This window comes from Marmota monax, unplaced genomic scaffold, assembly GCF_021218885.2.
Source record: "Marmota monax isolate L192 unplaced genomic scaffold, Marmota_monax_Labrador192_F-V1.1 WCK01_AAM20220418_F8-fsc00044, whole genome shotgun sequence".
In the NCBI taxonomy this organism is placed as follows: domain Eukaryota; kingdom Metazoa; phylum Chordata; class Mammalia; order Rodentia; family Sciuridae; genus Marmota; species Marmota monax.
In genome coordinates this window covers 10,093,162-10,119,595 of record NW_026695198.1, presented here as the reverse complement: position 1 = coordinate 10,119,595, position 26,434 = coordinate 10,093,162, and the positions used below count along the sequence as shown (strand labels likewise).

Genomic DNA, 26,434 nt, shown 5'->3' with positions numbered 1-26,434 from the left:
GTGGTGCATGCTTTTAATCCCAGCTACTCTGGAGTCTGAAGCAGGAGGATCCTGAGTTCGCTTCTAGGCTGAGGAAACAGTGAAATCCCATCACAAAACAGAAAAAAACCCAGATATAATTCTAAATGTGTTTCAAATTTGTCCCAACTCTGCTTTGCTTATTTTTTGATTTGATCCCATGGTCTTATTTTTTTTTTTTTTTTGAATGCACAGTTCTTTCATTTGTAGCAAACATGTAGCTCATGGTCTTGATAATAATATCTGTGCCTGTGATCTTCTCTTAACTTCCCACCTTATATGAAATTTGCTCTGCCCTCTTCCTGGACTTAAAAGAATCAGAAACTCAGACTTCTGTTAAAATGACCACAGTGTACTTTATTTAATGATTTTGGTACCTTGTGTTGCAATAAAATAAAAAAAATCTACAAAATCCAAATATATAAAATTTCAAGTTTTTTTCTTTTTTTAAAGTTTTACAAGAAAAATCAGATAACCAAGGAAATTTATTATTTTTTTTATGAAGTACTACTTTCCACTTCGTTTCATCACAAATTGCAACTTACTTAACAGACCAAAATAACTATGGTACTGTAGTACATCACATACTCCAAGCACTGTGCTTTGAACTAGAGCACTTGGGGTCACTGCCTGGGGACAGCGGCCTCCAGCAGATAAAGACACGCTTATGAGCCCAATGCTAAAGGAATGTTCAGATACATGGAATTGGGAATATATATATTTACAGGAAGGAAAACAAATTCATAACTTGTTTAGTTCATCTTTTCAAATAAAATTCCAAATACATTTGTACAATGTTTACAAAGTAAAAAGCACAAGGAACCTCCAAGGTTTTCCTTTGGGTCCAGGCACTGTGCTCGCTCTAGGGGAAGTTTCTTCACCATTCCCTACACACACACACACTGTATTTCTGTAATGAAGACAGAAGCACAGGAATGGCAATTTTGCACAATCAGAATGTCATGCAGACAAGTGGACAAAAGGGAACTGAGAAATCAGTGGTCCATTCTCATCGGCTTGCTGTTCATCTGCCACCTGTTACATTTTTTTTTTCAGAGATAGATTCAAAGTGACGACGACGACGACAACAACAACAACAACAACAACAACAATAACAACGACAAAAACCAAAAATTGAACGGAGAAAGGAGCACAAAATGTTTAAGGCAAATTAAGCAAATACAGAGCAGCCTCTCTTGGTGTTGAGTGGAAATGAAGATTTTACTCTGAATAGAAACAAGTAAAATGAACTACAACCTCCTGAGGTTGGGTTGTTTACGTCATATACAAATTTGTGAAAATTGCTTTGCACCGAGTATCCTTTTGAAATTTTAAATGAAAAGACTTTGTCAATTACAAAGTGCAGGATTTCATGTTTTTAAGTAAAACAACAGTAGCTGAGGTAGTTAGATGTGAAACTTATTTTACTTAAAAGAAACTGGAGGATGAAGAGCAAATGTCCATACCAAACAAATCCTTGACATTGGGAAGCAGGTTTTATATTATGCAATGGTTTAATGGTGAACAAAATGTTTGTTTTTCCATTGGATTAGTAGTTAAACCAGAATAGGAACAGTAGTAGTATTTATTTCCATACCCGCATCCAGAATGGATGGAGTACAGATGAGCTTTTCATACACAGTCATCTCATACTTTCACCATTTCTGCATTCAAGCCATCAAATGAAATGGTGTTAATTGTTATCACTGGAAACTCCATTTCTAACTGTAAAACTAAATTAGTAAAAACTGAGGAAAGATTTAATAGGAAGAATGATTTCATTTTCACTTTAGCAATTTTTGTCTTAAACCCTAAATTCAGTGGTTTGAAGGAGGGAGAAAACTTCTGGCTCATTGGTTGCTCTCTTCCTTCTGAGAATGGAAAAACATATTTGCATATCCTTCCCTTTATCATTCTGGACGCTACTGAACTGTCTGGCTACCGAGAAGAAAAGCAGACATTATTTAGTAGAGGTCAAGTTCTCACCTCAGGATAACTGTGATCCCTTTTCAATTTGTCCCTTTTCCAAATGAAGATTTCAGGTGAGACCTACAATTGACCAAAAGATTCACCATTTATCCTAGATCATATAAATATGAAAGGAGTTCTGTGATAATATTGGGCCCCGTGACATGGTTAGCTATAAATAAGAAGGGAGACATTTCTTTTGAGTGTAAGAGAATTTGCAGGTGTTTTTATTATTTTTTAATAATCCGTTTATAGAAAAGAATGTTAACCAGAAGTAGTCAGAAAAGTTGACAGCTAGCTTTACAAAACATCACAGGTGTGATGTTTATAGAATGGCTAGTTGACGATAGCAGTATAATTACATAAATCTTTGCTAAAAACTAGTTTTTCTAAGAGTCTCAAATTTTCAGGGAGAGCACTGGAAAGTTCCTTGTGGTCCTTAAAAAGATTCAAGTTTTCTCCCTCAGTAATTAGATGTATCACTTATACCTAAATAATATGTTGTCAGCACTTGTTTTTATGTTTGATGAATAATCTAGACTCTATCATTTCAAAGACCTGTCCAGCTCTAAACATATTTAGATCCTACTTTGTACCTTTATGATAAAGTCTACTTGGGACAAATTGTTCCCACTGCCTTCCTCTCTTCTAACCCACCTGCAAAATTGCCTTTTCTCTCCTCCAGCCCCCTGAATCTAGTCCAAATAGTCAACTTTAGTTTTCTTGTACAAAACCAAATAAAAACAAACAGACATTTCCTTTCTATCAAAAAAGGATATTCTGATGCATTTTGAGTTGGAAAAATATTGACACTAGGAACTGGGGGTGGGGAGCCAGCAATGTTCAAATTATATTTTTGAATCACAATACTCATATTACTGGTCTTTCAAAACAATACTTATCTAAAGTTTGGTGTGGCAGTACAAATGTTTCAAAATGAATTAGAAAATTGCCTAGGTTCAATTTATGCTTCAGAAATCTTAATCCCATGCATTAGAAATGTCTAATCAATTTGAAATTTTAGGACTTTGATGTACCATTGGCAGCTATATTTTAGAATCAGAAAAGATTATATTGAATGTGAGTGTTACATCAGCTCCAAGCACAACGTGATTTAAAACTCTCTATTCAGGGTAAACTTTCTAAAGCCTGATTCCATATTTTTCACAACATGCAAACATTTTTGAAAGGAATCTAATAATTTAAAAAGGCTACAATGTTGATATTTATCCAGAACTTTGCTTCATGAAGTGATATCATGAAAACATTATCTGCATTGTTAGATACTGTTTTATGGGTGAGTTCCTACTTCATAATTTTGCCTCCATAACTCAAAAAATGAAAATATTTATAATTCCAAATCATGTTTTTTTTAAGCATTAGTTCTAATCAGGTTAATCATTTAAGAGAAAACACATTTCTTTGGGGGAGTTGTACAGGATATTCTCTGAGGTTGTTTTTCGACCATCTCCTTTGTCCTTTATAAGAATTCACATCTGTACATGAGTAAGCACATGGATATTCCTGTATTGCTAAATCCCTGTATTACACTTCTCTGTAATATTTAAAATATGTATATTGATGTGAAAATGAATCAATTCAGAAGTTCCAAACAGAAAACAAAGCTATTCGTTTCTCCATGGGTTATAAAGGGAGAGATGTGTCATCTTAGAAGTAAGAAAGATACACAATGTTAATGACCCAGAATCTAATCTCAAGCACATCATTAAAGAATCCTCTTCCCTAGGAGTGGATTTCAGACCACTCAGCATCATTAGGAGTCAACTGGGTCTCACACCCGTGTTCTGAAAAATGCAGTTTGGGATCATGCACACTCAATCCTTAGGCATCAAAAGGAGCCACATTTTCAAAATGCATTAAATAAACGTTTAGTAAAATCCAGTTTGGCTTACAGGAAAATGGTCCATATATACCAAGAGTCTCAATGTCTGTATGAGAGAAGTTACTTTTCACAATAAAATGCTGATAATTGTTTAAAAATTTGACAGGGAACTTCAAAGGAAACTTTTACTTATATCAAGTGATGATGAATGATTGTATTCTTGGCTTGGTTAGTTATTGCTGCTGTGATCCTCAGAGGACTCCATCACCGGCTCCTCAGCCCAGCCTTCCTGCTGCACACAGCTCTCCTTTATGTGTCTGTTCTTTAGCAAGAAAGACAGTGCTTTCTAACCCCAAAGCGCTTCACCAACCCTCTTCGTTAGTCTTCACAACACCCCTATGAGGTAGGTAAATAAATATTCTCTTTCTTTCAGATATGGGAAAAATGAGGCTGAGTTAATTTCTGAGGCTGAACACATGGACCAGCTACTAGGATGCACACATGAGTGGATTTCTAATTCTTTTTTTCCCCCACACTGGACCATAACCCCTCAGGTTGCTACGTCCAGAATGGAACTTATCTCATAGCATAAAAGGGTATTATTTCATGAACTATATCGAATATTTTTAAGAGTCATTATATTTAACACAGGGGTTTTGGTTTTCTACTAAACCATAAATTTCATACCAATTATCACATAATCAAAGATGACTTACTAAAACATTATTTTTGTGATTGCTAATTGTCACCTTTTTGTTGTGAAATCAGCTAAACATCCTATCAATCACATGAATGTGAGAAGACTAGGGAAAGGATATAGTGAAGTAAAAATTATACCAGAAAAGAAAAGGAAAACCAGATTGGGTTGGTGCACACGTCCACTGGTTCTGAAGGACAACCATGACCTCACCTCCAAAGTGGGGGAACAAAACAATTAGCAGAGGGCAATGACACCACATAGCTGGGGGCCCTTGCTACTCAGTAGAATATCCATTTGATGTCAGGGAAACTTCTGCATCTGAGGGACAGAGGGACCAGCAAGGAGCTTCAATGAATACTGCACGACGTTCTTCTTTTTCTTCTTCTTCTTTTTTTTTTTTTTGATACTGGGGATTGAGCCCAGGGGACCACCAAGCTACATTCCTAGCCCTTTTAGTTTTTAATTTGAGACAAGGTCTTGCCAAGTTGTCCAGACTGGCCTCAGACTTGTGATCCTCCAGCCTCGCTGTCTCCTGATTCACTGGGATTATTGGTATGTGCCCAAATGCCCAACTACCCCATGCATTTCTTCCTAATTGACACTGAATATAGAATTTGACACAATGGAAACATTATGTAAGAACCTTCAGACCATTTAGATTGTCATTGAAAATCTCTGTAAGATCTCTATATACCTTTCAGGGCTCTGTGTGCCTGCACACAGTCAGTGCATCCTAGCAAGTTTTGCAACTAAGCATTCTTAAAAGGAAACTGGTCTCAGGCAGGTATATGATGGCATACACCTATAATTCTAGTGACTCAGGAAACTGAGGCCGGAAGATCACAAGTTCAAGGTCAGTTTGGGCAATTTAATGAGATCTTGTCCCCCTCCCCCCAAAAAAGGACTGGGGATATAGCTCAGTGATAGAGCACCCCTGGGTCCAATCCCAAGGACCTGAAAGAAGGAATGAATAGCTTGTCTGTTTTTCTGCCAAGCTTCAGATTGGACATGTTCACCAACCCAGAGCCAAATCAGAAGAAACAATCAACTTTCTAACATTACAAAGAAGAAATATGAAGAAAACATCATTAATACAAGAGTTGGTATGAACATTTCAAACTTTTTTTCCTAGAAGGTAAATTTCCTTTCAAAGTCAAGATTTTCTGTTTTCTGGGGAATCCTAACAATGACCACAAGGAAAACACGAATATTCCTGATTTTCATGATAACAAATTAATATTAGGAAATTGGAATGATATCAACAAACCAAACCCCAAAAGTTAGGTATTTTTTTCGATTTAGGAAAAACAGCTTTTTATCTGGTGACACCATAGAATTCACCATGAAATAATTGCATCAAGCAGTGTTTGGGGGGCTTATGCTATAATATGGAATGCTTAAGGTTAAAACTCCTATTTGAAGAATAAAAACTAATCAGATTTATTTTTCCCTTGAACCATTCTGTCAAGTGGACTGTGAATGATGAAGATTTTACCAACAGCAGAAATGCAATAATAAAATTACAGAAGGTAGTAAAGGCTGAACAGTTCCTTTCCTTGCCTGGAAAGAGTTTCTAGAACTGCTGCTCCTATGGAGCTCCGTGCTACAGTCATGTGTGCAGTGCCCAGGACAGAGCCTGCCAAACCTCTTCCCTTCATGCACTTGCTGAAAGTAAATAAAAATCACATAAGATTGGCTCTGCTTTATTTATTTCTCTTTGCACGACAAAGAGACTTTTAGTAGCAGAATATCACCAGCAATCGATTACTGCACAAGAAAGTCCAGTACCTATAATACCTGAGCAGTCTGTCTTTCTAGACAACACCAGACAACCAGACAGAAAACTGTATGCTTCCAACATCTGGACACTTCTGTATAGTATCCAGATGCTTGCTATCATGAAGGCCAAATTTACCACTTGAGTGACCTGCTTCTCCGCTTTTCATTGGGATGTTTGCATTCATGTGGACAGTCTTTATTTTTTAATAACTCTGTAGTGTCTACTTTGGTTTAGTAAAGATGGTTCAGCAATCACTTGGAAAATTCAAACATCAAAAGCCCTCAAATGAAAAGAAAGTTAGTCATGAGGAAAAATCAGAGCTTTAGGGCTATCAATGGCCCAGTGGTTTTGTCTATGTTGAAAAATTGCTTAACTGTCCATCTATTTATTTATTTATTTTTGCTTCCATTATTTTGAAAATCATCCTCCTAAGAATTATTTTTTCCAATTTGAGAATAAATACACAGACTAGGTGATTGGTAGAATCAAGATCCAAACTACATTTAAAAGAGTCTAATACTGGTAAACCTGGTCGAGTGGGTTCGGATATGGAGGCTGTTGTGATGTCATGGTATATTTACAATGGGACGTTGACTAAGGCCATGGTAACCCTGAATCTCATTGCTGTTAAAAGGATGGATAGGTTTATGGTTTGCATTGGACAAGCAAGAATTAATTACAATACCTTAAAATGTCTTTTCTTATAATCCACCAGCCACTCTTGGTGTGCAGAGCAGTATGGGAACCAGTGATCAAGGAGAATCATCATGAGGGAGACTCAATCTTACATATGAAGCTACCAACATATCCTCCATCTCCCCACATTAATCAGACCCTGACTTTTCCAAGGGGAGAAGTCTGTTGTCATAGTTATAGAATGGCAGTAACTACTCTGAATTTCTGCTCTAAAAAGGCAAGTATTTTTTGACGGACCACTGACAGGTTTTCTTTTCAATCACTGTACTTGGGCCTCTTCATTAATAGAAACGCTCTGTCCTGACACTCAGCTCTGCTGAAGTCACTGTTTCCCATGAACCTGCAGAAAAGAACTGTTTGTTGCTCCTAGATCACCACAGTTCACCAACTTATTATACATTAAAGGATATTTTTGTGTCTAAGTTGGCTGTGGGATTCAGGAGATGAACGTTTTCTTTAACTTGCTAGTTGTCATAGCCTTGCAATCAGAAATCAGTCACATTAGGCCACTTTCCTACCATTCCTTTTTTTTTTTGCCTATGATAAAGAATTAGTTCTGAAAATTCACTTGCCATGATGTTAGTGTCCGTAACTGGGAAAATCAGTAGCTCTGGGAATATCTTGGACATAACCACCAAGATGGTTATGTCCTCTCTTAGGAAAGAGCAGTATCTTTCAGACAGAAGAAAAATGATCCCTGCTTCTTCCTCTTCACATTTTTACTTCTAGACTACTTATTGGATGCATCTGATGACTTCTGTTCATTTGTCTGGAGTTAACTCCTAAAACTGATACCAATTCTTTAGACTAAAAACTATAGGAACACATGGATGCCTGACTCTCTTACATACTCTGAAAGTATGATCTGATAATTTCTGGTAACTTCATTTTGACCTTTCTTTGAGAAAAGAGAAGTGGAAAAGAACCATGATTTTTAATTATGAGATCACCTTTTTTTACTTCTAAGTGAAAATGTAGGCATTGGGAATATCAGTGGGCGATCTTTTTTAAGCTAATAAGCAAGCTTTTGCAGGATCCAAGAAGCAACCGGGCAGTCAAGTCCACATAGAAATGGATTTCCGTTTGGAACTGGAAATGTCATCACCCAGGAAGGCAAGCATCAAATTATTCAATAGTTACAACCATGCAGATTTGACCTCTAAACTGAATTATAAACTCAGGCTTTACAAATCAGTTATTACAATGCTGACAATGATAGTCTCAATAAATGAAATAAAAGCAGCAACTCTACTCAGACAGATTAATTATTAAACAGATGACAGTGACTTTTTTTTTTTCCATTTCCAAACACATGGATTTGAATCCATTGGAAGCAAGTCTTCGGTGACCCATACCCATTCTCTGAGCTACACAAGCCCCCAGGAATCCGTGAACTTGTTTTTCAAAGTAGTGCTTACTGGCAAAAACAAAGGAGGTGGCTGAATATTCATAGCATCAGTGTTGAGGAACCACGTAGCATGATTTCATAGCTCTGCAGCACAGAGGTCTTTCTCTTCGGGCCTGGGCACTGTCATGGCACGGGACGCAGAACCAAGGGCTCCTTTTTCACTAACTGATTACTGTTCCCTTGCAATAGCTTGATTACAATATTACAAGTCAAGAATTTGCAAGATTAAAGTGTCTGTTGAATTAATTAACTGCAAATCACCGCCAGTAAAACTTGACAAGTTCCAAGATGTTTCTGTAAGAAAAAGAAGGGAATCGATAGCATCAGCAACATGCAGCTTTGGGACAGTGGAGACTATTTCTGAGCACCAAGGGCTCACTTCCACCCTTCCCCTTTCTTAAAGGAGCAGAGTTTTATATCCTTTCACAGAATGCCATGCCTTTGATTCAGAATAAGGAAAATGTTTCACCTCAGGCTTTTAAAACATACTTTGGAGATCCACTTCCTTTTTATGTACAATGCATTAGAAAGGCTAATAAGGAAAGCCGAATATTTTAGCTCTTTGAAAGCAGGATATAAAATGACAGTTCTTTTACTAGCTGACAGGTCTCCTTTGGTTACAGGCTCATGCTCTATTTCTCCCAATTTGAATAGAATAAGAAATCACAGGGGGCTCCATAGAGAACCACAGGTCAAAGTTTAATTGCTCTGCGAACATAGCAGTGCCCAACACATTCAAATACAAGTGCTCATTTTCCAGAATCACAATGGATTGAAATGCTGGTGTGTATTAAGATGTGTTCTGCTGGTTTGTAATCTAAACAAGAATTTCTTACAATGATATAAAACTGAAATTTATTTTCAACCCACTCAGAGGTGTTTTCGAACTTACTGATAAATGAATTAATTTGAAATATTTAAGTGTTGATTGGATACAACTCCATGCCAGAATGCCACTACAACAGTTAAATTAGATTAGTTTAAACACAACATCTCCATTTGTTCCTATTTTCAGCACTTGAAGTAAGAATTTGATTAATTCCATTTTAATGCAAATTAAGCACAAGAGAAAGGAGAGGGCCAACCTGCTTAATTTGGTAGACTGAAGTATAATAAAAACACAAAACCTTACATTTTCTGAAATTCTAATAACAAAGTAGGTGACAGGCTTCAATAATAGCACAAGAGGAAATTTTGTGTTGGCACTGTGCTGGTAATATTTGCTTATTATTTTGATTAATTAATTTGATGCTGATTTGATATTAGATATGATCTTTGCTCTGCAAACATCTTAATCAGTTACTACGGGCTTCCTCTCATGCTGTGAGTGGTGAAAACAGTGATAACCGTGGTAATGAATGTGATAATGGTGGCTGGAACCTAGAAATCGGGGTCCTGATGTATTAACATTTCTACATGAACTCTTTTTTTTTTTTTTTTTTGTCAATGCTAAATGAGCTTCACCAAAAATTTTCTCAAGGATTCTGGACTTGTAAAAGTTAATATTCTCTCTTCTCTCTTTCTGTGTACTTCATAGAGACCAACAGTCTTAAAAATCACCTAACCAGAATTATTTCATTTAAAGAAAATTAGTTATTCAATTTAATAATGATCTTTAATAATACACTCCTTCTATTTCTGAGAGTCACCTGGTACGGTAGCATTGCAGGAGTGATGTGGATTGGACACAATGCTACTGTGATGTCCCCAAGGCGTGGGGCTGGCTGCCCTGTCTTCTGACATATAAGTGGGCAGAGTGCTGTGAGCACAGAAGGTTATCACTTTAGCATGATCTCCCAAGTAATAACAGCTGAGATTCATCTCCAAAATTGTTATTCCTAAATAACTAGTATGCTGGAGAAATACTGTATGTGCTAATGAATTCTGCTTTCTTGAAAATCAAAGAAGCAACCTATTGGAAAACTTCCAATACTAAAGAGGCTGCCTAATTTTATGACTTTTCTTGAAAGGAATTCTCAGGCCTATCTCCAAAGTTTATTCAGAGCTGATGGTTTTAAGACAAATACTCCGTGCCAAGAGAGTATTTCCATTTTGTTGGTGTTGTCGCTTTGTGACTTTGATTAAAAAACATTTACTGTTGGAGAGCCATAAAAACAAGTTATTAAATGGCTTTTCTGTTTATTGGCAGCCATCTAATGTTAATTTATCTTTGCACTTAAATTCTTACCTTCTGTTTGTCATTGTGTGTGGGAATGATTCATTGTGAGGTTTACAGGATAGCCTTGGAAAAGCTTATATTTCCTCACTGTTTTAATATAGAATTAAACATAGATATTGGAAAGAGAAGTAGCAGCATGCTGGAGAAAAAGAGTTAAAGTTGAAGTCATAAAGCTGCTTCAGCTGCTCCTAACTGTATTATAAGTAACTAAATGCAGAATTCCTTCTGTGGATTGCCTGGCAGTCTTACTAATAGAAGTCATGCTTGTTGGATGAATGACAGAGTGAATCAATAAGTGTGTAGAGTATGTAATAATGATTACAAAAATTACCTGATCTCGTTGGGTCTTGGTTGCCTCTCCTATAAAATAAGAGTCATGAAGTAACGTTTAGATTTCTTTTAGAGGCTATCTCCTTTAAACATTAGTGACTTCTAATTTGACATAAGCTCCTAAAGATTTGATTGAATCAATCTACTCATATTTTAATGCATTACATTCAGACTGTTGAGAAAGTTTTGGGTTTATTATTGGCTACTTCGAAAGAATCAATTCAAACAGCACACACACACACACGTGTGTGCAATGACATCATTGCTGTCAACTGGAACATCTTGCTGAACTTCAGGGATGCTACATTTAGTGAGAAGGGAGAGAACACATCAGTTATAATTCAATAACTATAGGATAAGTATTTGCTATATTCTTTCATTTAACCCTTTAATCTAAGATAATGTTCCTAGAATTATATGATGGTTTCAGCTAGTGGTTTTATAATCATCATAAATATAAAATTTTGTGACCTTCAAGATAGCAAATGAAATTTAGGGAAAAGGATTGCAGGAACAGAATTACCTTATAATATAAAAATGATGCCACTTCAGAGACTTTTTTTTAGCTCTATGTCCTTCTATCCTTCTTTTCTCTTTTCTCTTTTCTTTCCTCCCCCTTTCCCTCTCTTTCTCTCTCTTTAGCATGTCAAAGTAAATAGTGGGGTTTAGTTATTTTTCATTCTGCCTAACTGGATAACAGAATCATACAAGAGAAGAAGTACTAAGTTAAATTGTATTTATCACTTAACTTAATGCAGAGTAGCACTATGATGAGGGCACCATTGTCTGGGGGTAGAAGAACAGCATTGATTTGCCTACTACGAATTAAAGAAAGATTCAGTTATAAATGATAAGACTCCCATTTTCTCATCATTAGCTTTTTTTTAACTTTTCATTTTGAAAGATATCTTTGACTTTAAAATAAAAATTTCTAGGAAAGATTTGATCATCAGAACACGATTCTCTTCACTTGGAAGATTTGGCATACCAGGAGTAGATTTTGGAAGACTCGTTGGTCTTTTAGAAGGACTCTCAGTTGTTAAACATTAGGCACCATTCTGAGCTCTACTGTTGCCTAGCTCTAGAGCCTTTGGTAAGTTGTTTACATCTCTGAACTGAAGTTTCATCATCTGGAAATGTTTAACCCCAGATGGCTGTGATAAGAATCTTTAGCACAGCGCTGGGCACATAATAAACTTTCAATCATAGTAATGGGAAATGATTATATTACTCGTGTGTGTGTGTGTGTGTGTGTGAGTGTGTGTGTGTGTGTGTGTGTGTGTGTGTGTGAGAGAGAGAGAGAGAGAGAGAGAGAGAGAGAGAGAGAGAGAGAGAGAGAGAGAGAGAAACACCTGATAAGAGTAACTTAGAGGAGAAAAAGTTTATTTTGGCTCACAATGTTAGATAATTCAGTCCCTGACAGATAGCTCCATTCCTTTGGGCCTAAGGTGATGTAGAACATCATGGAAGGAAGGCCTGGTGGAGGAAAACAGCTCAGATCACGGAAGCTGTGAGTCAGGGGCCGGGATAGATATAGTCTCCAAGGCCATGCCCCCAGTGACCTATTTCCCCCAGCCATGACCCACGTGCCTACCATTACCACCCAGTAGTTCATTCAAATTGTTAATCCATCAAATGGATGAATTCTTTAAAGACATCAGAGCTCCTATAATCCATTTTTTTTTCACCTCTAAACATTATTGCATTGCCTAACATGTGAGTTTTGGGGGGAGATTCCAAATTTTAACTACAACAACCATCAGTATGGAAATTGGAACTGCCAGAAAATCTACCATGAAACAAAATAATAAGAGCACAAATTCAATTGAGTTATTTTGTCTCTGGCTTAGTTTATGTCAGTATAACATGGAAACATTTTAACATGCCAGGGATATTATGGCATCCTTTATTTAGTGGAACCTAGGCCACCAGGTTTGCTGAGTTTTGCATTTCTGGGCTAGATCACTGCATACAAATCAAAAAGGACTGGTAGTTTTTTCCATGTGGAATCTAGAGAAAGAGCTTCAGATGGATGGTGAGACCATACCACACCTCAGCCACTCTGGGGAGAGTTTCTGAACCCCTTGTGTCTGTGGACACATGTCTATTTGTCACTACTTCCTCTTGGCTTTCTGTTGTGGGGGCAGGATGCTTGCCAGCTAGGCTAATTGCTACAATTAGCAAAATTAAATGCCTTTTCATGTTTTTATACAATTCCACCCACAGTCCACAGTTTTACTTTGGCATGAGTAATGGTCCTGTTGAGACTGTCAATCTTGGACACACATGGAGAGTCTTTCCATGTGCCCATTTTTCAGGACAGCAGTTGGACAAAACATATGTCAACAGAGACCTTTGCAGTGACCTAATTCTGCCGTACAGGTGCCCAAGTGAGAAGAAGAGATGTCATCCAAATGTTCAGATCATTTCACAGCCTGGTCTAAGGGAGGTTGACTCCGAAATTGGAACTAGAGTAAAATGACCCATCCTTGGCCATTTGGAAATGATCAAGCACCAGGCAGAAGGAATGTTATGAGTCACAAGTTGGCAGGATTTTGATTATTTTCAAAAGTGACATTGGATTGCTAAGATAAAGGAATGTGAATTGATTTGCATCCATCACTGAAGTTATATGAGTGACGACCTCAGTCTTGCTGTGCTGTCACCCTGTGTTTCACTATCCTCTGAGCTATATTCTGAAAGACAGCCTGAGCTATTTTTACAAAGGCTTTAAGAAATTTTCCCTTAGAAACATAAAAATGCAGGCATCTCATCCAAGCTTTATATAGAAACTATAATGGCTAATGGCAAAGATGTGTTGAGAATGCAAGGGAGCATATATTTAGTCTAGAAAATGGTTCATTAGGGAAAAAAGTCTCTATGTTCTTGTCTAAACATTATGTCAGAACGTGTCTCCACTCAATGACATTTGGTACGTTTGAAAGTAAATGCGTAACCTTACACAATCCTGGTAAGGACATCAGAGGTTTCCTCTGCTCAATTCAATATTTTCAGGGAAAGAAACTTTGAAAACAAAAAACTATTCTATTCAGCTGCTTCAAAGATGGGATCTTTAAGGAGTGAGAAAGTTCATTTAGGCTAAGAAGTGCTGAATTGTGAGTAGGTATTTCCAACCAAAGTTCACAAGTACATTACTGTCTTACAGGTATGCTTGATTTGGAAAAGGCAGCAAGAAAAAGCTTCTTATCTAAAAGTTCATGTGTCAGTAGCATACCATTTTATATGCACTAAAGGGCAGTATATCCTTTATTTCTTAAAATAAAAAATTCAATAAAATAAAATAAAAAGTCAATGAGATTTAAATTATTCTCATTCACTTTTAATTGGTCAGCACTCTGGCTTCATTTATTTCTAGAGCAAAATAGATAGGGCATGTAGGAATTAACCATAAATTCTTCATATTACTTTTATTTTCAGATTATCTTTGTATTTTATTTTTGCTAACACTTGAATCACATGATCTTGACTCAATTAGAGAATTTATTTCATTTGTAGTATTCCTCATAAATGAATAGGAACTGAGTGTCTATAAAGTTATATTGTGAAACTAGATAACACACAGTTAAGTAGAAAAATGTGGAAGTGTGAAGAGGATTTAAAGGACATAGTCACTTTGGAGAATCACATTTGACTTACATGGAAAAAAATTTATTTTTCTTTCATGCAAATACTTAAAAGTCTTGGCATGGCTAGGATATATAGAGTTTCATTTAAAAATGTTAATTTGAAAGTAAAAGACAAAGTTATAGTATTTTTCCTTTAGAAAATGTCATGATCCTATGCAAAACAGGTGAATAATAAGAGAAACATCCTCTCAACGGATTTGAAGTGGACTTAGGTCCAGAAATCAGACTAGACGATAAAGAATCCCATTATTTTCATCTGTATGCTAACCATAGCTCATCCCTCTTGGATTATTCTTCAGTTACTCTCCAGCAAGGGTTTAATATCAGACTGAAAAATAATTAAAATTTAAACACAAAAATTAAATTTTGTTCCCTTGCACCTTGATGACATCTCTTTAAATCCCAATACTTTAAAAACTCCGTTATCTATGCCTCTAGAAACTAATAAAAGTTGTCTTATGGCAGTGGTGTGCTTTCTGAATCACAGAAGCAAGATTAAATCATGATTTACCTCTGGAGTAGTTTTTTTTTTTTTTTTGTTGCTGTTCTTGTAATCTTCTGAAAAGTTGTAATTTATAACATGAAGGATGTATCATTTCCTTAGCAAGAATTCATTGTTAACTAAAACATCACAGTCTTCAAGAATGTCCAATAACAACGTTTACAGTATTGGGGAAATCATTTAAAAATTCAAACTTCTCACACCCTCCTGACTGCCAATCTCACCTCCAAGATAAAGGACAGTACATTATCTCTTATTTACATAGTCCTTGTTTCAAATCTTAACATGGTAAGTGAGGGATCAAGTTGAGAAATAACTTAGAACTTACATGATAAGAAGAGTGAAGGGGCTGTCGTGTTTGTTTGCTTGACACTATTATACTGTCATCTGTTATAACTCGTGGAATCAAGGTATAGTTCAACTGAGGAATTCCGTTTCCACAGATCATCAGTTAAAAGTTGTCTTGGAACTAATGAAGCTAATAACTCATGATTCTGCACAAAGGTGAAGGATTTGCCAAAAATGATCTTTTTTCCCCCCTTCTACAATGGGGGTGGAATATTTTCACCATGTGCTGACAAGAAGAGGGTCCTCCTGGAGCTTTACCAGTGACGAGGTGATCTTTCCACATCCCGAAAAAATGATTAGCTTTGATTGTGTTTAGTGGAAATCTTGCTTGGAGGATCAAGCCATGGAGTACTAGGAAATATGTCTACTGGTAAAAATTGTCTTATCTTTAAAAAAATTGATTTGGGGCTTTGTACCAAAAGAAGTCCTAGGTTGAGCCCTCTGTCACTTCCTGTGGATGTCCTCATGGGGACAGCAGTTTGTGGGTGACATACTTATTACAGGCAGTGGCTCTAGAACTTGACCACTTTAAGAGACTAGGACAGTCCAAATAAGTAAATAATTACATTAATCTGACTTTTTACCTTCTTTTTTAATGACTTGAATAAGCTTTAATCTATCAGTTGGGTTAATATAAAACCAGGGAAAGAAGTTTAAGACATCTTCCACTGTGGTCAGGTTTATTCTAATGAATGGATGAAAATAATCATTTACATCTTTGATTTCCTGGGAAACATTGGCCAGTCTTGACAAGCCCTTTCTAGTTAGGCTGTTTCTCTCTTCACCTGATATTCTTATAGCACCCCTGGCCAGGTTCCTGGGGGCACCAACTTGCAGATCTTGCAAGAGACAAGTGTTTTCAATCTGCCGAGGCAGGCTGATGAATTTGTGGACCAGTTTCTGACATCCCAAGTGATTATGATGCTTAAAGTATTTTAAATAATTCCAGATCTATAAAAAAAGTGATGATGCCTATATGTATACCCTATATGTTTTTATTACAAAAATATTGAAATAATCCATGAGTTATTCCACTCTGCACCAACTATAAAAAAATACTATCAAAGTTTGACCGGCACTTTTAATGCAACGAAAAGCACCATGACCAAGGACACTGAGAACAGAAAGCAGGGAACGTTTACTTGCTGTACGGAGGTATTTAAAACCCAGAAGCTTGTTGTAAGAGTGCGACTTTACAGATGATTCAAATACAAATCTTAGCTGGATAGAGTGATAAGCCCTCAATCAGTTCAGAAGGGTTTCCTTATAGCATATTCACCGCATTGGTATGCTCATACTTACTAAAATTGTCCCAAAGCCTCTAAAAGAGATATCACTTTGAGCTTGGATGGGAGGTGGGTAAGTCTGTACACAGTGGAGAACTTGTTCATTCTCTTGTCTGCTTTCAGGGGGCTCACATCACTTATTCTCAGTCACTGGGGCTTCCGTGTCAAGTCCTGTGGTTGGATGGAGTTTGGCACTAGAAAGATGAGGCATAGTGTCTTCTGGAATCACACCTGCCCACATGCATACAGCGAGCCACTCATTCTGTATCCGGAAACAGATGCACTTGCAGCCCACTCCTCTCTGGAGGCCCTGCGCTTACATTCCAATGTGAGCTGCACATGCCCGGGAATCAGACTCTTTATTCTGTCTCTTTTCCCCCCACTTCCTATTGGTGTATGTTTTAAACTTTTGCAATTGAATACTGAAAGATGATTATCATTTAATTTACATCACGAAGTTATCGAGCTCCTTGGTCTTGTCGAAAGCCATACATGTGCTGCATAGGATTCCTGTCATAAAGATGTTCTCAACTGAAAATTTAAAATTAAAAAAACAAATCCTGAAATGTGTATAAAATGAACCATTCCATCAACGCTAATACATGTGTAAACACACTTGAGTTTGCTGTCTATTGAGTAGGCTTTTTTTTTTCCACACATGATATTGGTTTTCAAATGAGAAAATGATTTATGAATTCTTTTCTAAGCAGTACTACTTTTTTTTCTGAAGTCTTGAGGGATATATTCTCTCTCTTTGTTTTTATATTTCTTCAGGAATCAGAGCTTTGCATCGAGAAAATCACCTAAGCTATTTTGACAGAGGACTGGTGTGTGTGTGTGTGTGTGTGTGTGTGTGTTAGTGTGTGTGACTGAATATATTTTTATGCAAAAATCAGTTAACTCCATTAAAACACCCTATTGATTGGAGGCAAACTCTTCCATAATAATAGTCCCCTCTGGTGGATGGTGCTCCAAGACAGTGCAGGAGGAATTTGGTAGCCACAGTCATACTGAGCTGGTGTTGCTCTCCTTCAGGTGGATTAAGAGACTCTGGTGCTGCTGGTTGGAAAGAAGACCAACAGCAGGCAGTTAGCTGATGGAGGATCAAACCATAACAGGAGGACGGGGCAGACTAAGAACATTGCAGCTTGTTGCCCCTACTGTAAGATGAAGTGTCACGATTGCCACAGCCCTGCTGTCACCCCTTCATCTGGATGTTGTGGCTCCTGCAAGTTCTTTCGTTTTATAAAGTGGTCTCGTATTCCAACCGCTCCTGAATAAGGGCATCATCTTTATACTGCAGCCTAGGAGGAGACGGGGAACATTCAAAGGCTAAAATGGCCTTCCGTAGGCTTCGGTCCAACACGTGTCTCTCCCAGGCTGGGTACCTATTTCTGAACAGGTCAATTTTTATGACGGATTCTTCAATCCGTGGTGGGCGAGACGATGGGGTGGACGGGGCCGTCGGTCTCACCTGAAAGACAGGTACACAGCCATCCCGCTCTGCGAATTTCTGATCGCGGTCACTGGCCACGCTGCGGTTGTTGGAGATGGACCGGAGGGTGCTCGTGGCCACTTCTGGAGGCAGAGAGAAGGCGGCCACGGGGTCCTCACAAGCACAACTTGGTGACTGCCCGAACCGGGGCCCGTTGGGGTGAAAGAAGGCATAGTACATCAGCATGAAAACAACGCCCGTTAAGAAGCTGCTGAACACCACGCACAGCGCCGGGATGGCGAAGGCGTCTGCGATCTGCGGAGCCTTGTACAGGTACCAGAGGGCGCTCAAGGCTGTGTTTTCCAAAAGGATCACAAAATAGTAAATGAACAGCCGGCAGCGTGTCCTGCCTTCCTTGACGTTGAACCAGCTGAAGATATAGATGATCCCCACCACCATGTCAAACACAATCTCCTCCCATTTGGTGATACAGAATTCTGTCTCACAGTGGACGATCCAGAAGGTCATGATGCACCAGTGAAGGACGATGAAGATCCCAAAGTACAGCTGGAACACCGAGGCGAAGAGCGCGAAGGTGATGACCCTGGCCGCGATCGTGAAGAAGTGCCAGCAGAACTGGATGATGACCGCCATGTAGCTGATGGGCTTCTTGTCATCTCGAGAGTCCCGCAGGGCCTTCTGGTAGGAGGCTAGAGCCCAAGCCAAGGACACCAGGGAGGCTGCTGCTGTGAAACCTACAAAGGCAAACAGGAAGACATTCTGTCAAAAGTGAGATGCAGGGATGCCCTGGAAGTCAAGTCACACCGGGCTGGTGGCTCGCGACAGGCTTCGACCTCAGCAAAGGCTCTTATTTTCTTTGGGTTTTTAGTGGACTTCTCACTCAGGTGGGGATCCTTAACTATCCTCTCTAAGTCATCAACCATATGGAGAAGGCTCGACACTAACAGGAATGCTACTCCAAACCAGTGTCAGGTCTGAGATGTAGAGAATGGGTGGTTTAACTTTCTGTGTATTTGGTGTAAATAGACTTGGGCTGGAGGCTAATGGAATGGGGTTGCTGTTCAACTTGACCAGGTATTACCACTTGACCCTGGACAATCTTTGAAATGAGTATCCTCATTTTTTTCTGGGTGTGTGGGGGGGAGGCATTACAGGGGATTGAACTCAGGGGCATGTATCCACTGAGCCACATCCCCAGCCCTATTTTGTATTTTATCTAGAGACAGAGTCTCACTGAGTTGCTTAGCACCACCCCTTTTTATAAGTTCTGCTGAGGCTGGCTTTGAACTCACAATCCTCCTGCCTCAGCCTTCGGAGCTGCTGGAATTACAGACACTGCGCCCAGCAGGATCCTCATTTATAAGGCAGGCAATCTCCGGGGCTCCCTACCACTATGGAGATTCCATGGTTGAAAGGTATATAGCATCACAGGAAGCTTGAGGGGCTACATGGTTTACCTTTCTGCTTCCAAGCAAGAATGAATGAATTTCATTCCCAAAAGAGAGTTTATTCTTTCTTTAGAATAAGGAAAGAAGTTCACATAATGAGCTTGACAGTGTTTCTTGTGCTGCCCAGTGTGCAGCTCATCCTCATGGCTGAGGATACTCAGGGTTCCTGCAGCTTCTATCTGTGCCAACTACCTTTCCCTTAAAAGAAGTATTCATTCACTGTCTTTCATCTCTTAGTCTTTCATAAATTAACGATTGTATTGAAATTATTTTTCAGCCATTCCTCTTATTTTATCAGGCCCATTTGGTTAGTAGATCTTCAAACTTTGGAATTAATTTTTATTGCCTTCTTATACTCTTATTCCATTTAACTGGGTCTCAAATTTCTGTCTATGATCCAGATATGGACAGATCTTACCTAAAAACACACCAGCTTCCCAGGAGATCTCTTTTGGAGAATTCCACTTTGTCACTGGAGTTTGCAATTATTTTACTTAAGAAGATGTGCTGAGACTTGCCAAGGTTAAGAACGGTTTCAGGTATTATAAAATTAAACTGACTTTCCCCTCATCAGATCTATTATTAATCATAATCAGGCTGAATACTAGTTTTATTTCCCTCTTTAGAAATAATAGAAGGTGTGTGGATTTCCAGGAGCTTATGATGGAATCTGTACTTTTCTTTTTTAAAACAATGTTTATAGAAAAAGAGCTGTTGTCTACTATCCTTGAAAAATAAATTTAAAAAATACGATTCTTGTGGAAAGAGGCCATATTAATGGATAAAAATTTCAAATCCAATAATCACATCTTACCCAGTCTCCTTGATTAACACAAACTGCAAAAAAACAATTATTGATGAAGAAAATGTTTTCCAAAATCCACTTCTCATACTTCCTCACAATAAATCTACTAGAATGTTTAGACTGTGATGTCAGGATCTTCAGGGTTTTTATTTTTTATTTTTTCAGGGCAGCACAAAAATCTTTTATTCCTGCAAGTCACAGGAAGCTATCTATGGCAATATTTGTAGGTTAGTTACAGACCAGTGGACAAAGGAGTTTATGATAATTCCGTTTCTGTGCAATAGAAAACAGCCATATCAATTTACAGTAAATTCTAAAGTGAAAAGAGAGGAGTGGAAGAATTTAAAACTGGATTAAGAAAGAGAAAGGATGGAGAAAAAAGGTGACAGAATAATGACTATGTGAATGATATTTATGATCGGTTCAGATCAAAGAATAAAAGGTTGTGCCATTTTAATTTCAATACCTTTGTATGGCATAGAAACTGCTCATACCTCACCCCTTATCTGTGTCCCTTGAAGACTTGTAGCTTCTTGAATAGACTTGTACTCAGTTTGCTTTTAACCTGGACATCCTAGCTGTGCAGGGACACCCCTTGTGTTCTCACTGATGCACCTTCAGCAGGAAGTGCTGGCGCTTAGTGCCACCTTCAGGAAAGTGACTGCCTTGTTGGTCAGACTTTGTGCAAACCGAAGAGCAAGCACTCTTAATGGAAGATGTTACATAATGCTGTTTTCCAAAGCAGTTATAAAACAAATCACCACCACTACCACCACCAGTTTGAGCATCCCTAGTCCCAAAATTAAAAATCCTAAAAGCCCCAAAGTCCAAAACGTTTTTTTGGGCCCACATGACACTACAGAGGAAAATTAACACCTGACCTCATATAATGGGTCATAGTTAAAATACAGGTGCAATAAAGATAACATATAAAATTGCCTTCAGGCTATTTGTATAAGGTGTATATGAAACATGAATGAATTTTTTGTGTTTGACTTGAACCCCCTCTCCAAGATATCTCATGTAAATGCAAGTATTTCAACCCCACACCCCTTTAAACTTAAAATCTGAAATACGGGGCTGAAGATATAGCTCAGTGGCAGAGTATTTGCCTAGCATGCATGAAGCCCCAGCTCCTATCTCCAGTTCCGAAAAATTTAAAAAAAAGAAGAAGAAGAAGCCAATCCATCAATCAACCAATTAATCAGTCTGAAACACTATTGTTTTCAAGCTTTTCAGATACTCCACCTGTCTAGATCTAATAGAAAAATTAGCCTCACTCAAATTTTCCTGTAACCTTCATCCCTTTTGCTTCATTGTCTTAAAAGAGTAATCCAGTCTGTGATTGACTCTCTGGGAACTGAAGGTGATACACTGTCAGTAGAAAAGGGAACATTTTCTATCAGCTTTGCTTTCAATGAAAAGAGTCTATATACTAAAGAGGAATTCCATGTCCGTTCTGTTCTTTTAATGAGTTCTGTTTTTCAGCAATGATTAGCATTTCTCTTCTTCATTTGATTATAATTTTCTTTTCCTTCTTTTTAGCAATTCTTTTTTTTATAAGACAAATACACATCTGAATAGAAATATGGGCCCATTTTAGAATTAAGTCCTTCAGCATTCCTTTTTTTCCAATCCACTTTTTTTTCTAAGCCACCTCCAGTATTCCGGTTTTATCAATTACAAATTACAATAGGTAAATTACAAATACAGTCCTGCCTTAGAATGCTTCAATCATTTGCTCTTTACACAAGTAATAACAGAGTGGTTATTTCCAGTGTCAAGATAGATTTTCTTAGCAAGGCACTTCCTTGTGATTGGAGTGGAGTTCTCTGGAACATCGATGTATGGGGGTATAGAACGCTTCTTTAGCTAACAATGTGAAAGCTTAATATTTTAAGATTTTATTTAAAAATAATTTCAAACATATAGAAAAAATTCAAATTAAAAATAGTACATTGAATACCTATATAAATTTTGCCTAGATTATTATTTGGTTTCATTTGTTGTATTATTATGCTTTTCTCTCTCTCATTTGAGACTAAGTTATATGACTGCTTACCCTAAGGTACATCAGTGCTTATTTATTATGAAAAAGCATATAAAACCACAGTAAAGTTATCAACATCAGCCACTTTAATATTTCTTTCTAATCCACCTTCAATATTTCAGTTTCGTCAGTTGACCTTAACAATATCCATTCCAAATCTTTTTCTTTTTGGTACAGGATTAAGTCTAAGATAAGGTAGTGTATTTAGCTGCCATACTGATTTAGTTTCCATACTGATTTAGTTTTCTTTAATCTGGAATGTTTTCATAGGCTTAGACTTTCTTTGCCTTTTCTGACATTGAATTTTTTCTTCCAGTACCACAGATTGAACCCAAGGGCACTCTTCCACTGAGCTAACTCCACAATCCTTTTTATATTTTATTCTGAGACAGTGTCTTGCTAAGTTCCTCAGACTGGCATGACATTGAAAGTTTTGAAGAGTATAGTACCTTATAGTAATAAATAAATAAAAGAGATAATGTTCTTCATTTTGGGTTTGGCTGCTTTTGTTTAGATTCAAGGTATGCATCCCAGGCAGGAATATGTAAGTGACATTGAAAGATATATTTTTGCTCACATCATTAAAATACTAAAATATAAAGATTCCCTCAGTGGTCCCAGGACATAAATAATGTGTCTCTTGGTATTGTCTTTCAAAATAATGAATAGCGTATCAGTCCTGAAAATTTTAAGATCAAACTGTGAAAACAGCTGGAGGGGACTCAAAGGGATTATATTATTTCTTAAAATGTTAAAATAGATGGTAAGACCTCTGAGCTTACCTAGTGCAATGATTTCATTTTACCAAAAAAAAAAAAATTGAGTCTTGCCTTTGAGAGATTAAGTGTTCTATCTTTTCTCCTTCCTGACTTCCTCTTGTTTCAGATGAAAATTGTCTTTAATCTACCCTGAAATTAAACCTCTTGCTTCCTTGACAGCAGATGCTCTGTGCTCCTGTCTTGGTCTGAATGCCATCCCCTGGTCTCCGCGAGATCCTTCCCTACAAACATCTGACAAGTAACCCTTGTCCCCAGAAAACCATCTGCTTGATTTTTTTTCTCTTCTCCTTTATTTTAGATCTGTTCTCCCTCCAGTTCTTTGTTTCTTGTCTCCCCATTTTTTTATCAGTTAGTCCTTGAATTCTTGGCATTGTTGGGGATGCAGCTCTGGATCCACTTGCTTTCAGGGTCTCCAAGTCATCCCACTCCCTCCCATTCCTTGACCCTCCAGCTCAGCAGGCAGTCAAGACCCACTCCAAGGCTACTATTTTTTTTTTCCAGCTCCCCTTCTGTGTGTCTAAGAAAGTTACTTAGAAACATTCTGACTGGAGGTGACAATTTTTGCTTTCTCTGGAAAAGAACACAATTCTTTCCTTTATCCTCCCTGTTGTTAGTGTAAATGCCTTCTCAGAACTAGAGGGAACATGAATTTCCAGGTAGGCTGCCACAGTTCTAAGAACAAGGTTTTATGTGCAGCTTGATTGAAACACCATTGCAAAGCCACCCAAATCCACCAGTTCAGATGAATGCCACTTTCTAACTTTGCCTCTGTCACTGGATTGTGTCCGTCTAATCCAGGTGTCTTTGCTTTCTGACTGCACTGCAGCCCCGAAAATCAATCTGACTTTGGAAAACAACAGTTCAGTGGCCGCATGTTGGGATGACAGTTTATGACATCATTTTGGACTGATTATAAAGACAGATGTTCCTTTTCTTTGGGTAGGCATTGGTAAAGGATATACTTTACCCTTGGAAATATTTTAATCCGAGAGTTTGGATTTTTAAACCTCTAGAGCTGGAAGAGGCTACTTCTAGCCTGTGTGATCTGTGCCTTTGAATTATTGAAGAGACCACTTAATAAGCCAGAGGCCAGTTTCTCAGAAGATATCTAAGAGTCTGGTCCATTTTGAAAAAAAAATCTATATATATTAAAATTATATATATTAAAATATATATATATTTAAAGTATATATATCTAAATATATATTTAGATCTGTGTTCCCTCCAGTTCTTTGTTTTTTGTCTCCCCATTTTTTTAACTGATACTATATATATATATATATATTTTTTTTTTTTTTTAAACAATAAGGGTCATGACTGTAACACTAGCTAGTTAACTAGTTAACATTTCAAAGGGAATTGATAGTGATCAATATCATGAACAGCTAAGTTTGCTTCTTCTCTCTTTTGCTTCTTATGGATATACTTTCTTTTTAGGATGTCTGTCTTCATTCTCCATCTCCCTTCCCGTTTTCTCTTCCTTCTATAGCTCCATCTGTCCACCCCCGCCCTCTTTTTTTCCTACTATTTGTTTTCCTTATTTCCTGCTCCCATTGAACATCATTTGGAATTGAATAATTTAAAAAGGAATAGTCATTTTAATAAAATGAGGTTCGATGTAGCTGACATCAAAACTGCCCTTTTTAGACACCCCAAAATTTATACATTTGAAATTTGGTCTGTAGTGTGGTGGCATGCGATGTTAGAAGTTTTGAGGTATGGCCTGGTGGGGGGCGTAATTTGTGTAAGATCCTTGGAAACATAAAAATCTAAATATCCCTTTAATTTTGAAACTTCCAGACTGGTAAGGGGGAAATTTCTGGCTTCCAAATGCAATTTTGTTTTTTTCTGTGGCTATGTTTCCACAATCAGGTATTCCATCTTTTTCCTTCATCGTTCTCATAACAGTTTTTGATTATGTTTGATCTTGTGTTGTTTAATTATTGTGTTTCTCACTAGATGGGGCCTTTAGGCAAGGATAAATCACTGTCTTGTTTTTTTTTTTTCCTTAATATATTGTGCAATGCTCAAAGATGAAAGAAGGAAGGAAGAAAGAGAGGGAGGAAAAGAAATAAGAATATTCCATGTATAGAGCCAGAACCAGAAAAAGATAATAAGAGGTTGAAAAGATCTGCACAATTCTTCATTCTTCCCCTATTCTGCTTCTTTGCAATTTCAGTTTGAACTGCAAATGCCAAAACACTGTGAAATAAAATCTGTAGTCCTGCTGTGCTGTGGTCTGGGTGTAAACTACAATTCCTGGAAATCTCTGGAGAATGCTTCATAGGATTTATAGCCTAATTCCCTAGATGTAAGAGGTTCGGGGAATTGAACCAAGTGCTCTAATTCTTCGATTTTCTACAAAGAGAATGAACCTGTCTCTTTTCTTCTCCCAGGGGAGGGCATAACCTTTCTCCTTCAACAGGCCAAAGGGAAACACCTGGCCACTAGCCTGTTTCACAAGACTGCAGCTGGTGGTAAGAAAGGGTTCTTTTCTTTAACTTAAAAGTGTCCATTTATGAAAAAGTTCAAGCATACATAAAAGCAGAGAGAATGATACAAGTGTACCCTTCACGCAGAACCAGCTACTGGGCTCTGATTGAGTTCTGAATGGCTCCTTTCTCTTTTCTGACAGACAAAATGGCTGAGTTTAGGGCTGTGTCACTGTTCAGTCCCAGGGCGGCATCAACTTGTTGATAGCTGGGGGTCTATGGGGACATCTTGGAAAGACCCAGCTGGTAGCTCTCAGGGTCCTTCTGCTCTGCCCTACTTATCTTGTGCTGTGTCTCTGAGTTTCAGCCACTCTGTTATCTTTTCTCTGATGACAAGTTCACCCATAAAGCAGTGTTCTGGTTCCAAGCCAGGAAGTGCTGGGCTCCCCCCGTTGGAAAGTTGCTCTCTTTGGGTAATTTCTGCCCATCCCTCTATTTTTTGGCATAAGTGTCATTCATTTCTTTAGGGACGATTTTCCCAGCCTCTAGCCTAGATTCAGTCCCTGGCATAGGTGGTCATGACGTCTTGCTTTTGTTCTTGCCCTAGCTACACCTCTGTGTGGGTATGGATGGACATGTCCCCCCGCCGAAAGGGCAGGGCATGCTCCTCAGGCTCACCAGCACCTGTCAATCACTCTGTTTGTGTATCGATTTCTTGAATTAGTAGTATCAGTTTCTCGAATTAACTGCTCTATATTT

General features: G+C 37.9%; 1 protein-coding gene across 3 annotated transcripts in view; it reads right to left on the bottom strand.

Moving 5' to 3' along the window:
* Positions 1 to 349: 349 nt before the first annotated feature.
* Positions 350 to 26,434, bottom strand: part of Xkr4 (XK related 4) — a 438,096-nt gene continuing 412,011 nt past the window's right edge. Inside the window, exons 3-5 of one of the 3 annotated variants that reach the window (XM_046428580.2) lie at positions 15,400 to 18,895; positions 10,924 to 10,952; positions 350 to 8,707 (exon numbers count right to left, since the gene is read on the bottom strand). In XM_046428580.2, coding sequence (XP_046284536.1) covers positions 17,949 to 18,895 — 947 coding nt within the window. In that variant the 3' untranslated portion in view covers positions 350 to 8,707; positions 10,924 to 10,952; positions 15,400 to 17,948. The remainder of the gene's footprint in view (positions 8,708 to 10,923; positions 10,953 to 15,399; positions 18,896 to 26,434) is intronic. The other 2 variants (XM_046428579.2, XM_058574010.1) reach the window with 2 other exon arrangements.